The sequence below is a fragment of the Pezoporus wallicus genome, unplaced genomic scaffold (assembly GCF_028554395.1).
Source record: "Pezoporus wallicus isolate ANWC-B61680 ecotype Strahan unplaced genomic scaffold, APGP_CSIRO_Pwel_v1 contig_7985, whole genome shotgun sequence".
Lineage (NCBI taxonomy): Eukaryota > Metazoa > Chordata > Aves > Psittaciformes > Psittacidae > Pezoporus > Pezoporus wallicus.
The window spans coordinates 1,059,491-1,073,391 of record NW_026636538.1 but is presented as its reverse complement, the minus strand read 5'-3'; the positions used below and the strand labels follow the sequence as shown (position 1 = coordinate 1,073,391).

The 13,901-nt window shown below is 37.8% G+C and overlaps 1 protein-coding gene across 4 annotated transcripts in view; it reads right to left on the bottom strand.

The window, feature by feature from the left end:
- MATN2 (matrilin 2) overlaps positions 1–13,901 on the bottom strand; it is a 70,244-nt gene that overhangs the window by 34,426 nt on the left and 21,917 nt on the right. For all 4 annotated transcript variants that reach the window (XM_057400517.1, XM_057400519.1, XM_057400520.1 and 1 more), the window contains exons 3-5: positions 11,387–11,956; positions 7,076–7,198; positions 2,910–3,032 (exon numbers count right to left, since the gene is read on the bottom strand). In XM_057400517.1, coding sequence (XP_057256500.1) covers positions 2,910–3,032; positions 7,076–7,198; positions 11,387–11,956 — 816 coding nt within the window. The remainder of the gene's footprint in view (positions 1–2,909; positions 3,033–7,075; positions 7,199–11,386; positions 11,957–13,901) is intronic.

Genomic DNA, 13,901 nt, shown 5'->3' with positions numbered 1-13,901 from the left:
CAAGTGTTTTCAAAGACACATTAAGAAATAAGTAGGCCAAAGAATATATAATTTTTTCTACCCTGCATCATAGCTGGGAAGCAGCCCATATGGATTGCTACATAAAGTCACCTCCTCCCCACATTTAAACTCAAACAAAATGCATTTCTACCACAATACTTGCAACTGCCTGACAATGATTATAAAGTTTAGCCTAGACTGTAATAGACTGAAATGGAATGGGATGGTATAGAGTAAGATAGGATAGAACAGCTGGAACATCCAGTAGAATGATTGTTTAGTAAAACTGCCTGACAATTTAGGCTGACCAAGTGTTAAAGGATGTCATTAAAGGCATTGTCCAAATGCCTCTTAAATACTGACAGTCTTGGGGTATCAACCAGATACTAGAAGCCAGTTCCAGTATTTGACCACATTCTTTGTAAAGAAATGCTTCCTAATATCCAGTCTAAATCTTCCCTGGCTCAGCTTTGAACCTTTCCCACGTGTCCTACCACTGGACACCACAGAGAAGAGCTCAGCACCTCCCTCTTCACTTCCCTTCCTCAGGAAGCTGTGGATAGCAATGAGGTCACCCTTCAGCCTCCATTTCCCCGAAACTACATAAGCCCAAAGTTGACACCTGCTCTGTCAAGCCTTTTCAACAGCTTTGTTGTTTGAGATAGGCCTTAGAATGCTTTATTATCAACATCTGAGCAACTATGAACCTAAGCACTCTCAGATTACAATCTCTGGAGGGAGGTACTGTGCCTTCTTATCGCTATATAGCTGCTAATGTGCTGTGGACAGAAACGAAAAAAAAAACAAGCCCAACATCAAAATAGGTAACTAATTTTTCCAGGCTTTCTTTTCCCATTTATAATCTTCAGGGGTCCACAAAAGTAGATCTGTTGAAATGTGAGAATAATGAGCATATCAATTTAAATAATGCCTTTCCAGTAACACAATTAAGAAGTCAGAACATTAGCTTGACAGTTGTTTTTGGAGCTAAGTATTCCCTCTTTCAGTAATTTTTGTATACAAATTGCCCTACTTTCAGGCTGGGTTAGCCTTGCAGGCTGGCACTATTAATTGACCTACAAATTCATTTCACTTTCATGTTTATATTTCATTTCCATGGTACTTGCTTAGAAGGGAAACTTGTCAACAGCATTCCAGTCAGCAAGTAGGTAAGCTGTCCATGGAGTTAAATCTTCCTGAAAAGACTGAGAAAAATTATAAATTTATATTTTTTTATATTGAAGTACTGTAATCCTTTAGTTGGTATGCACAAAATATACAGAGTTTGTATAAGAGCAAAGCAGAATAATAATTTCCTAATATATTTAAGTTTTATTATTTTCGTATTTCTGTACTGAGTCATGAGACATATAGTAGAATGTGAATATGTAGAGATCTCACTGTTTTTAATGTTAGTCCATGCCTATTTCAATAAGAAACTTTTCTAAAGGATAAATTAATGACCTTTTTAGTAAGCAAGCATTTAATTCAGTTGTCATCTCCCCATGTTTCTTCCACCCTATTTTTCTTAAATGGTGAGAGCCATCTTTTACTTCCAGTTACCAGTTCTGCATTCTGGGTGCTTACATTGCCCTCTCTGAACTGTGGACAGCATGGGTCACTTTTCTCTTACATTGCTGTTTTACTCCTGTGATATTTATATAGGTTATTCAGGCTTAGGAGAACAAAGTAAGTTAAGGAGAAGGGTAGAAGAAAAGGCTAGAAAGAAAAGGTGACAAAATAAGTAAAGGCATAAGGAGGATGAAAAGACATGTGAAGGAAGAGTAGAGCAGACTTTTAAGAACCTAGAAAGCAGCCAAAAAAAATCTAGTGGTGCCAGGACTGCAGAGAGGTGCCAACAACTTGTCAGGAGAGGAGATCCAAAGCCCAACAGCTGCAGTAATATGGAGACAGTCTACCACCAGTGCCAGAAAAGAGAGGACAGCATGTCCAGCAACGCCAAGAAAGTGGTGAGACAGTGTCCAGCAGCATGATGGAGAAAGAATGGCTTATTAGCACCAAGCCTGAACTGGCAGGATTTTGTTCACATGGAAGAAGGGCAGTTAAAATGAAAAGCTGTTTAAAAAGGCAAACAGCTCTGCCAGCCATACTTATCACTGAGCAGACAGTTTCAAACATTGTTTAGCTTACAAATATTTTCCCAAAATCTAGCATGGGATGAAAAGCTTATGAGAAGGCTAAGGACTTTTCAAAAAGATTATACCAAAAGTATTTACTGTGTTTAAATGGGGAAGAAGTGTGAGATACTTATATAGTAATAAAGAAGGAAGTAAGTTTTATGTTAAACAATTATTATAATGTATTTCCACACTCACTATTTTGAGTTGTATTTCTTCAACTGATGTTTGCTTCTTTACTGCCCATAGTAAAAATGAAAGGCACATAGTGGATGGGTTTTTAAGGGGGGCTAAACTTTGCTTAAAGTTATCTTCCCCAAAAGAGTTTGAAATCTCTCCTGGCATGACCACAAAACCAAATAGGAATTGGCAAGATATTGTCTACTTCCAAGTTCTTTCATGTATAATTTCTGTCTGAAAAGGAGTTACTGAGTTTGTCTGGCTTTGTTCAGTTTTTAATGGCCACATACATCATGCCAGTACATCGCTGGCCACCTACAAGGATCTAGAATAAAACATCTGGTATGTTATTTCAAAACACCAATGTTACTTTCTGTGTGAAATTAGTTGGAACCATTTTCCCAAGCCACCACTCATTATCAGTAAAGGCCTACAAACATGCCAATATACATTCATCCTTATCTACCACTCACAGAGAAGAGAGCTTCCCATTGACATCAATGTCTGTGGCTAAACTGGATATTGATTTTTATTGAATTTCCCTTTGGTTTGCGTCAAGAGATAAACGTGAATTGCTAAACTTACACTCACCAATACAATTCTTTCCATCTGCATCAAGCTCATAGCCTTCATAACACTGACAGACGTAAGACCCAGGTGTGTTCACACAAATCTGCTCACATGCATGTTTCTCCACAGCACAAAGGTCCTGAGCTATAAAACATAATTGCATGAGTATGAAATTCTTTGACTTTTTATAACATACATGCAGACTATAAATCAAAGCTAAATTTCAGGAAGCTATGAACAGCTCTTTAGATATGAGCTCATTTTAACACAGAACATGCCAATGTTCTGTCACACAGTGAAAGTCTTCTGCCAGCAGGAACAATCACTCCAAACTGAGGAGCTCATTCCTTCAGCTGAAGGCACAACTATTGATGGACCAGTGGTGCTTAGCAGAGTTGCTTGACTGTATGTTTCTCTAAAAGTCTGAAGGGCATTCAGGGCTTTTTGGGAAAAAAATAATTGTGTTTAATTGTGTCTTTTTTTTTTTCAAAACCCTCCTAGAGAAATGATGACAAGGTTGGAAAGGAAAGGAAAAGACAACACCAAAAAACCTTGGGGGTATTTAATTTCTTTTATAATTTTTCAATTTTCTGTAAAATACCATAGCAAGTTACCCCTCCCAAGCAAAAGATCTCGTTAGAAAAATTACTATGTCAAATGAGGTCAGTTCAGCATCTGGCCAAATGAAGCACTCTGGGCTTTCTTTTCAGTAGACTACAGCTTTCTGGGAACTCTTAAGTTTCCCCAGTGAAATCTTTGGAAAGCAGAGTATTCTGTGTTACTCAGGATCAGGACTGCTCAACACATAGTGGTCTTCTACAGTTACAAAAAGGCTTTTGGAACATGTTTAGGAAACTAGCCAAGCAAATGTGAATTTTCTTTTATAGCTGTCTGCTTCGTATCAAGCGGCATGATGAACAGCATAAACAGTCATTTAATTCTCTTGTTCCAGTATAAACACCCGCAAAAAGATAATTTTTCAGCTTGTTTCAGCTCCATCTCCTCTTTTGTACTGTTTTGTGTATTAATGTAAGATTTTAATATCTCTAGAGAAGAATGGAAGAGATTAAGTTAAACAAATATGGTGTAATGAGTAAAGAATGGCCATTATCTGACACAACCACTCTTCTCTAGAAGTTACACCAGAGTACGTGAAAGAAGCATCCTTTGCATGGATGCAAAACGTCTTCATGAAATAAAAGTAACAATGTTTCAACAAATCACAGGTATGGCAGATTTTCTTTCTTCAATGCACAGAAATACTTTTTTAGAAATAATGATATAATGAAATGTACCAAGGAACTGAACTATCATCTGTTCAAAAGACAAATGTACCTTTTTCCAACCTAATACTAAGTTGTCAGTTCTTTGCTGATTGAAGCCATTTGGTTAAGGATTTTTAAGAACTGAATACTAATATGGTGTACCCTCACAACGTTAAAAAAAAAAAAAGTGAATAGAAGACTGAAAACAGTATAACTTTGGGTACATTCCTGTCATCTTTTCTGCACTGTTTAATTTAGAAACTGTTAAAATATATATATAAAGAAACTATTTGATCATGAAAGAGCTACAAAGACATCCAAGCCTTAGATAAATACATCCTGTTTAATCAGCAGCCAGTGAGGGTAACTAAAATGGCCACAGACTGTGGTGATTTTGCTCACAGTGCTTCTCCTTACCTCCAGAAATAAGCTGATCAGTTTGTCCAGGCTTGGTCCCCTTTCCTCGTGAACTCCATTACTTCTCAGGGAAGTTTTTAGACACAAAGCTGTGACCTTGTCCAAACTGCTATTGCGTCACCTCCCTCTTTCACCAAAGATTTGCACCATCCTAACACATTTAAGGCCAGTCTGATGGCTCTCAATATTAGATTTCCAGCACTAATTGCTAAAACTGTTTCATAGTTTGGTAATGTAGAAAGAAGTCCATTAGAAGTAGGCTACCAACACACTGAATGACTCATTTCCTTTTCATATTTAGCAAACTGCAATCTAGTATCATCCGATCGGTGATCAAAGCAAGTACACAGTCAAGCAAATCATGTGTGACAGGTAAGTGGGGAAAAATAGTATTAGATGGTCATAGCTAAAAAAATAAAAAAAAAAAAAAAGTCAAGCAATGCAGCAATGGGCTTTGAAAAGTGGTAGAAAGGGACCAGACTGAGGGCTCCTGTGCACTTGTGCTACTGTGTCACCAGGAGGAAAACTACAGACAATTCCAGAACTCTCTTTGAAATTAACCTGTAATTTGAAGCAGGTCAGTATCCAAAAGCTGAACTACTGGCTGATGGAAAGTATAGAAATGTAACACAACAAGGAAGGTGACACAATAAAGAAGGAATTTTTCGTACTTGTAATTAATTTTTTTTCTAATTGACTCACACAAAAAAATTCAACAGTCAAAACTGATGTTAGGCATAAGGATGGGGACAATGTGTGAGAGGAAATTAAAAAGAAATTCTGAATTTCAAATAATTTCTAGAAAGGCAAAAGCAAAAGAATTCCTTCTAAGAAATTCTTTAATAAACTCAATAGCATGAGGAGGGTTTAAAAGAAAGATTCAAAGAATACGAAAGTTTTAAATTAGAAGCATTTTAAGAAGGACACAATGAAAAGAACAAGTTAGAGAACATTACTGAAATGTGATTACATAGTTGGAGCCATCATTTTGGATTCTGACCACCCTCTTTCTGAAAAGCTATAGCAAATATGCGGAAGCAGAGAAAACAAGCTGTGTGAAAAATTGTTCTTGTCACTACTCTTGTCTTGGCTCAGCTGCTAAACTACATAATCATGAAACATTCCAGATTGGATTGAAATTTTCTTTATAGGGGAAAAAATTTTGTGCCTTTTTGAGGGGGAAAAAAACCCAAAACCAAACCCCAAAGAAAATGTTTAATTTGTTCCATCTAACACAAAACATTCCCTTGTGATTTACATACATGCATACGACAAATGTCTACATTTGGTGAAGGATGCTGCTGAGAAGGACTAGAAAGTAAAGATTCCTAAAAGTAATGCATCCGGTAGCTTGACATCACAGGAAATCTCCCACTGCACATGCAAGGACTTTAATCCCCAAGTTGCAGAGTCACCTCAGATACTCTGAGTGGTCATTAAGCATCTGATACAGAATACAACACAAAGCAAAAGTGATCCCAAGATATCTGATTGTTTTACAGCACTCTCCTGAGATGTGGAACATGAGAGTTCAAACACAAGGACAGGATTTGAGCCTTCATCCTTCACCTTAACTCTAAATTATCAGTCGTGAGGGGTATGTCCTATGCTCTCACCATGACTGTCTCCTCCAATGTTTTGAGAGATGTTTTCCAAGATTTTTCTTCTGGCTAAAATCAGTTTGTCAAATTTCACTTGAATCCACACACTGTCACACGACAAGAAACTACATTTGTAGCAAGTACATCTTCCACAAGTAATTAAAAATAGTATTACATGATTTCTTCAAAATAATGGTGGATACAGAAATAAATTTGGCATACCCATCTAATGTAGTCCGCTGTTAATTACTAGGAAGCAAGTCAAACTGGACAAAAGAAATACTGCTACAAAGATCAAAGAGTGAAAAAAGTTTATTATTATAAATTATAAAGCTAAATATTTAAAACTGAAAAAAAAAATCAACCCTTTTAAAGAAGGAAATGAGAGCATAAAGAAGGCTTCTGAAACTATTCTTTGAACGGTTCCAAACCCTTATGCTCCAAACAGCAGTTCGGAAGAGCTTTTCAGAATGGCAAATTTTTTCACAGATCTCTAATATGGGGTTTATTGCACCTTTCTGTACTGTTTAGCACTGGTTGCTATCTAGACAAGTTACTAAAGTAGTTAGATTCACCTCATGCAAGATGATAAAACAGTTCTGTCTTTGATTATTGCTTCACTCTTGAACCTACTACATCAATAGAATTCAAATGTAATTTTATCCAGTTTATCCAGTTTTATCCAGTACCTCTGAAGAGCTGTTTATAAAAATTAGCTAGATGCATTTCAGAAAGGTTTGTAAGAACTTTAATGATCCAAAACAAAAAAAAAAGAATTAAAATTTCACCTTTTTAGACTCTTATGATTACCATTAATTATACATTGAGCTCAGCCCCTAAAGGGTAGGTGATATTAAGCACTTTTTCAGAGCATGAAAGAGAAAAGTTAAGAAAGATAACATACTGCTGCAAGTCTTCTGGTCAGCATTCAGAATGTATCCTTGTTTACATCTGCATAGGTAGGAGCCTGGGGTGTTTATGCAGAAGTGATCACACTGATGTTCAACTATACTGCACATATGGGGCACTGAAAGAAAAAAAGTAAAACATTAACTTCTGGTCTTACTTGTGGTCACAACCAAAATAAATAAAAAGTATAGAAGATTTTACTGAAGCAATTCGTAAGTTTCAAACTAAGAGTTGACAGTAAAGACAAAAATGGAAGCTTAAACCTATGAGATTACAAAAAAAATCCTTAACAAACAATACTATATATTTATTCCTAAAAAAAAACCCCTATGAAGTTAGATATTTTCTGTCTGGTTGACATTGGTGACATGCTTTTGGACATGAAATTTCATGTAAAATGGGGATATAAACAAAACAAAAATAAACAGTAGAGTATCTGGAAACAGTAATTACTTGCTGGTCCCAAGAAGACAATGAAACAAACCTACCACGTTCAAATGTAGAAAATAAGTAGAATTTAAGTACAAACTGTTCTAGTGGACATTCAGTATCTTGAATGAAGAAAATCACCACACAGCACAATACCAAAGAAGAATAACTAGAAAACAACTTGATGACGAATCATCAAACGACTCGCTCAATTATTAGTAGTGAGAAACTTACAAGCAATATATGGCAATACTGAGGTCATGCACCTCCAAGCTCCAGTAAATGGGAGCTGAGCTGAGCTACACTCTAGAGTCTAATTTTAATGTTTGCATTTTTTATCTCAAACAGCAAGTAATAAAAAGCAACAGATTGAGACAGCAAAAAAAGAAAAAGAATTCTGACAAATTCATTGCTGAACTATTTTTCTTGAGTAGTTGGGAACTAAGAAATCTTCTGGATTTTATTCTTCTCACAGGAGCATTGCTGTAATATAGGTGAACGACTTCACAGGGAACACTGTGTGGAAAATAATCTATTTTGCACAACAACAATTATGGATTGATGCGCTCCTTATTCTGCTAGGTCAACAAAGCTCAAGATTTATGGCATAGGTATTAACAGTAATCTTCCAGGAGCCACAACAGAAGCCTGATAAATAACTTAATATGTGGTATGTGTGGTACTTGTGGGGGGAAAAAAAAAAAAATGGTTTTAAGATACATACCAAATATGTGGTCTTTGGAATGGTTAACAGAGCTATGCATACAAATACGCAAACCACCATTTCTTAATCAGCTTTTTGGATCTCATGATTTTCTGCCATAATAAAACTTCTCAAGTACTTTTATTTATACGAATACAGACCTGCTTGGACTTCTCTTTTCATCTTTCTGCCATTCTGAAAATGAAGTTTATCAGAAGATACTCCCTAAACAGACGTTTCTTCCTGGCTATATGTCACCAGCTTGCAACATCAGGTACTGCTTTTTATGACCAAAGAAGCACTTTCAAATATGACAAATGAAAAATATATTCATTTCAGTAGTTTAAGCATCAGAATATCTCACCATGTACTAAAGCTATAGAGTGTAAATCTATAGACTATTACTGCAAAGTCAGTCCTCCCATAACAAAAGAACATAAGGTTGCAAAACAGAGTACTAGGAAATGAAAAGGGAAAATAGAAGCATTCGATAATGGGCACCCTAATCACTCAGTCCCTTCTGAGAATTCAGTTACCATCTGTTACCAATCTTCTGATACACTACCACAAATTTTTTCCAAAGTGTCTCTGTTGCACCCATTTTGAAGAATCAGTGATACTCTGGTCATCAGTTTGTGTCATTTGTGCAACCTCATTTGTTGCAGGAGGACTCAGCAGTGGACAGCAGTATTAGAAAGGGTGAACTCATAGTTGAAGAATTTGAATGCGAGCCTTGTGAATCAGATTTTAGCCCAGCCTATGTCATAGGATCCTTATTTGATTTTGAGCAAGACAATAATATTAACATCTTCAAGCAAGCATCAACCTTCATAGATTCAGTGTGAGATTCATGTGTTCGCATAGGTACACCTGTATCTGGATTTGCAAGAATGCAGGGCTCTCTCAGCTGCAATGGTGTTCCTCCAATGTAAAATGGGGATGACACCACTTTACAGGAGAATATTTGAGACTTTATATGCTCCTGACTGATCCATCCCCATTTCTGTTTATCTTCTTTTGAGTTTTCCACTCTCATCTCACTCCTCATGCCTCTGATTTCCCAGGATACTGTTTGCTTCTCTTTTATCTTGTTGACTGGTAATTAAAAGAGGCTGCTGGTTTCCCCTGGCTTCAACTGCTGTTTCTGACACCCCTACATCTTTAGCAGCCAGACACAGCAACTGTAGGGAAAGTCTGATTTAGCAGAGGATGGAGCACACACAATTTATTTGGATTCTTTTGAGAATATAGCTGATAGGCACTGGGTGATCTCTGCCACACATGGGTAAGCAGTAGTTAACTTGGTCTGTTTTTTATTTTTCCCATAGAGCTTCAGCAGCTGGCCAGAAACCTGGAATCTTCACAGAAACCATGAAGACACATTCCATGGGCATAAGGGCAATCCAGGCACAAGGAAAGCTCAGGTGCCACGGTCTTTTCCCACAGCAAGAAGCGCAGCAGACTGCAATGCCAGAAGACTTGACCAGAGTGTTGTATTCAATAGCTCTAGCAAAGAAACAAGATGTCCAGATGTTTGACTACAATGATATTGCCTCTGGGTCCACACTGGGAAGGACTTAATAAAACTAACCACATTTCCCAGGTGTATGTAGGTGCTCTAGGAAGCAGAGGCTATGGATTTTTAGATTGCTCTTTTGAAATTCAGCAAGCTGAACACTGCTTCACAGCCCAGACTCAATAAAATATTAAGGATCCTATCTGCAATTTAGTCCCTTAACCTGAAATCTATAAAAATCTAAGAACTTAAATTCTCTGTTGCATCTGGGCCTGGGTCAAGTGCGTTTTGGAATCTCACTTTCAATTCCTGACACAGCAAATGTAGCGAAGGCATTGCCTGACAGAAGGAGGCAGCAGCAAACTTTGTCACCTCCATACTCCTTCATCTGTAGGGGGGTATTTTTATTGAGGATCACATGTGTTTGGATTGAAAGTGAGTTATAAAACTCTAATACATTTACTCGGCATTGCCTAGCCTGAAAAGAAAAAATGAGTAAGTGGTATTTGCACTGGATTTATTTCTAAAATGCAATTAAAAAAATCAGTAAGATGAAGTTCTGAAGCATCTGCTGTTCATTCCATTTCAACTCTCAACCCATGTTTAGTTTACTCTTTCTTGGTTCTTAAATGTATCTTACTATGCCAGCTAATTATACAGCAAAGAAGAAACAGGAAAAAAGTCTATTATCTGATGAATGTCTGTGATGGAGTTGTGTTTACGCAGTTCAGCTGGAGCCCTGTTAGCCTGAAACAATTTTGGAAAAGACCAAGTAAGGAAAATTCTCCAGACTATCCTGACAATAAGTCTCAGTTCTTTTCTGGCATAACCATCCCCCGAGATGAGTGAGCATTCAATCCCACCAGGCCTTCTTTTTCTGGACTCTGCCGAAAATGCCTCAGCTTAATGCCAAATCTGTATGAAGATCTTTCAGATTTGTCTCAGAAATAAATAAGAAGCTATATTAAGTGCTCAGATTGGAATAAAATTAATTATGTATGCCATGGTATTTGTGAAAGATAATTTCTTATCAGGAAATTACAGATGGAAGCGATTTCTGTGTTGTAAATTAATACCTATTAAAATATTTATTGTATGAATAAATGGTATCACTGTAATGCCTTTTCCTTATTTTCTATATTTAAAATGGATGGAATAGAACCCCTACCATGTCTCTGTGTCTCACTTCCAGTTACTAGGCACGTGCAGAGGTAATTGTTTGCATAGAATTAATATGTAAGCTTTGGAAGTGGAATCCACGCACTCCAGAGATTTATTTAAATAACCAAAAGACCATTTATCAATTTGAAGTTTTAGTACTAAGAGAGGTCACATTTAAAATCAATAGATGAAACAACTTATCTAATATTCAAATAGCAGAGGGTTGTAAATTTATCGCTATTATGCAATGAACAGGAAAATCATGATACGTGTGTTTGCCTCACTGCTTATGACCACTAGGAATTAGATCACTGTTTATGGCACACAGCAGTCGAATTAGTTTTTTCCCATATATATGACTGCTGTCCTGAATGTTGCCTAGCTAGTAAATTCTAACAGACAAGACTTCATGTAAAAAAAAAGCTTAGTTATAATGCATATTTTTTTCCATGTTTTACTTTCATCTCTGCATTCAAAACTATAGATAAAATCCTTACCACAAAGTTTAGTCTGGAATGCAGATGTCAGTGTTTCAATCTGACTGAAATTAGCAACCAGAAACACATGCTCTTCATGTGGTTCACTGCCAATAGACTTCAGTGTGTTCATATCTACTCTTCCCACTCCAATGGCAAAAATCAAGATTCCCGAGTTGCGTGCTTTAGCAGCAATCTCTGCCACTGGATCCTGTGGTCTCCCATCCGTCACAATCATGATAATTCGGGGCACATTCTGCTTCAGAGGCCGAGCTCCTTCTGACTCTGAAAACGCAATGTTCACTGCATACTGAATGGCCAGTCCGGTCATGGTGCCAGTTGCCAGGTGCATCATCCTCCTCACTGCTCTTTCAATATCCTGCTTCCTCCTGAATGTCTTCAGTGAAAACTCCTGTTTGACTGTGCTGCCGTACTGAATCAGGCCTACACGGGTGGCATCAGGACTGATGTCCAGAAACTTCAAGATGGTTAAAATGAATTCCTTCACTTTTTCGAAGTCGTAGTGACGTACGCTGCGAGAGCTGTCAATGATGAAGACCAGGTCCAGGCGTTTGTTGTTGCAAGTATTTTCTGGAAGGCAAAATGCAAACAAAAATACTTCACAAGAATTTCAAAATGCAAGTCAGTTTAGGTTGACCTGATACTTCAAGCATGCTGTCTCAATAACCACAAGTGCTGGGAAAATACAGGAAAAACAGGAGATGCCAGTACTAAAGCTACGTAGGAATACAAATTTCTCCTCTAGTAAAGAGCAAAAGCTGCCTGTTATATGATCAGTATATGTTACATATTTTATTTTTTTGGTGAGATCAGTCCCCAGAATAACCAATGGCAGTAGAATGGGTATGTATTTGTGCTGTACTTTGTTATGTCATTTTGCTTGAGATACACCATGCAGAATGGAAACCCTCTCCAAATTACATAGTTACAACTTGAGTGGGATGCACTGTCATGCTTTTTGTGGTAGTGCCTGAGAACTAGAATAACACTCTGATGAGTGAGGGAGGTACCAGGGAAAACAGAACACACAGAAATTTAGGTTAAAAGCATCTGTAGATTGCAGTGACCGATGCAAGATGTGAAGGGTCTGATTTTTCAGGGAACTTGGCATTAATCAGTACTTTGCATATTCAAAGTACAGCTCTCAATGACATCAACTGCAGCTGTGAGTGATCAGCACTTCTGTAAATCAAACCCTATGATTTCAAACACATAATTAATGGCCATCTGGGAAAAGTCTCATATATTGGACTAATTCAGCATCTCACACAAAAATTCTGTGGCTGCACCAGAGAGAAAATCCTGTTGTCTGCAGCAGCATTCAACTTGGCCAAAACACTGCACATACACTTCCTGAAATCTTCTGTTTCAGCCATCAGCAGTCTTTTTGTTTCCAAGAGCCACTGAAGCAGAAATAATACAGGGTACATCTATATCTGACTATTGCACAGGCAGATAGTCCAAGCTACCATGAATAACAGCAGAAGTGAAGGCTGGCTGCTTTCTGGGCATACTACCAGCTTTTTGGGACCCCCGCTGCATCCTCTGGTGTCTGCTTAGCATCCTTCTTTTTTTGAAAGAATGTAAGACTTATGGATGAGTTGCATGATGAGAATGGACTACGGTCTCATTGTCTGGACCACTCACAGAAAGCCAGCACATGGCAGGCTTGAAGCAAGCAAAGGGAAGCGAGCTATGAGTTGTGCCACAGTAGGCAGCATGTGGCAAAAGATCAAATGGACTTTAAAGGGCTCAACAGGATACTGGTGATGAAAAATCAACTGAGGTTTAGCACATCAAAGACCACTCCAGATTAGGAAATCCCTGAGCCACAAAAGCATGGCAGCTGGGAGAGTACTTGCAGGTAATACTGTCTTGCTCTTAAAGTCGTTCATATGCAACCACTTTTGACTACCGTCAGAGACAGGACACTGGATTAGACGGATGAATCAGTGCCTCCACTCATGCTCTCAAATTTCTACGGCTGCAAACAAACCTGTGAGGTAGCTAGGTGTCTCCCTGGCTTGAAAGATAAAAGGTGGCAAGATTGCTCATCAAACTGCAGTGGTGTCCTCATTTTACTAAACTGAGATATCACTAATCTCCCTTTATTGCCCAACCTAATTCAATTCTCAGCTCACTCTCATCTCTCTTATGCAATGAATGAGGCAAATGCCTGGTGGAAAAGTAGTATTTGTGTAATTAAAGGTCATGTCATATGGCACAAGTGGGCCAATCAAAGATTTAATAAGCCTTTACATGGGTTCACTGGTGACTGCTGCTGAACACTAGTCATGTACTTCTGCCAAGGAAAAGGGTGAGAAAGATGCCTGTTTTCACTTGCTAACTCAGAAGCCTCTTTCATAGATTACCAAGAACATTCGTGGGCATAGAATAAAAATGTCCTTTGATGACAATACAAATGACTGCCTGGATTTAGTCATGTGCAGTCTACAGTACGGCTTTATTCATAAGCGTAGGAATATACTCGGGTTGCTCATTCTTTCAAAAGCAG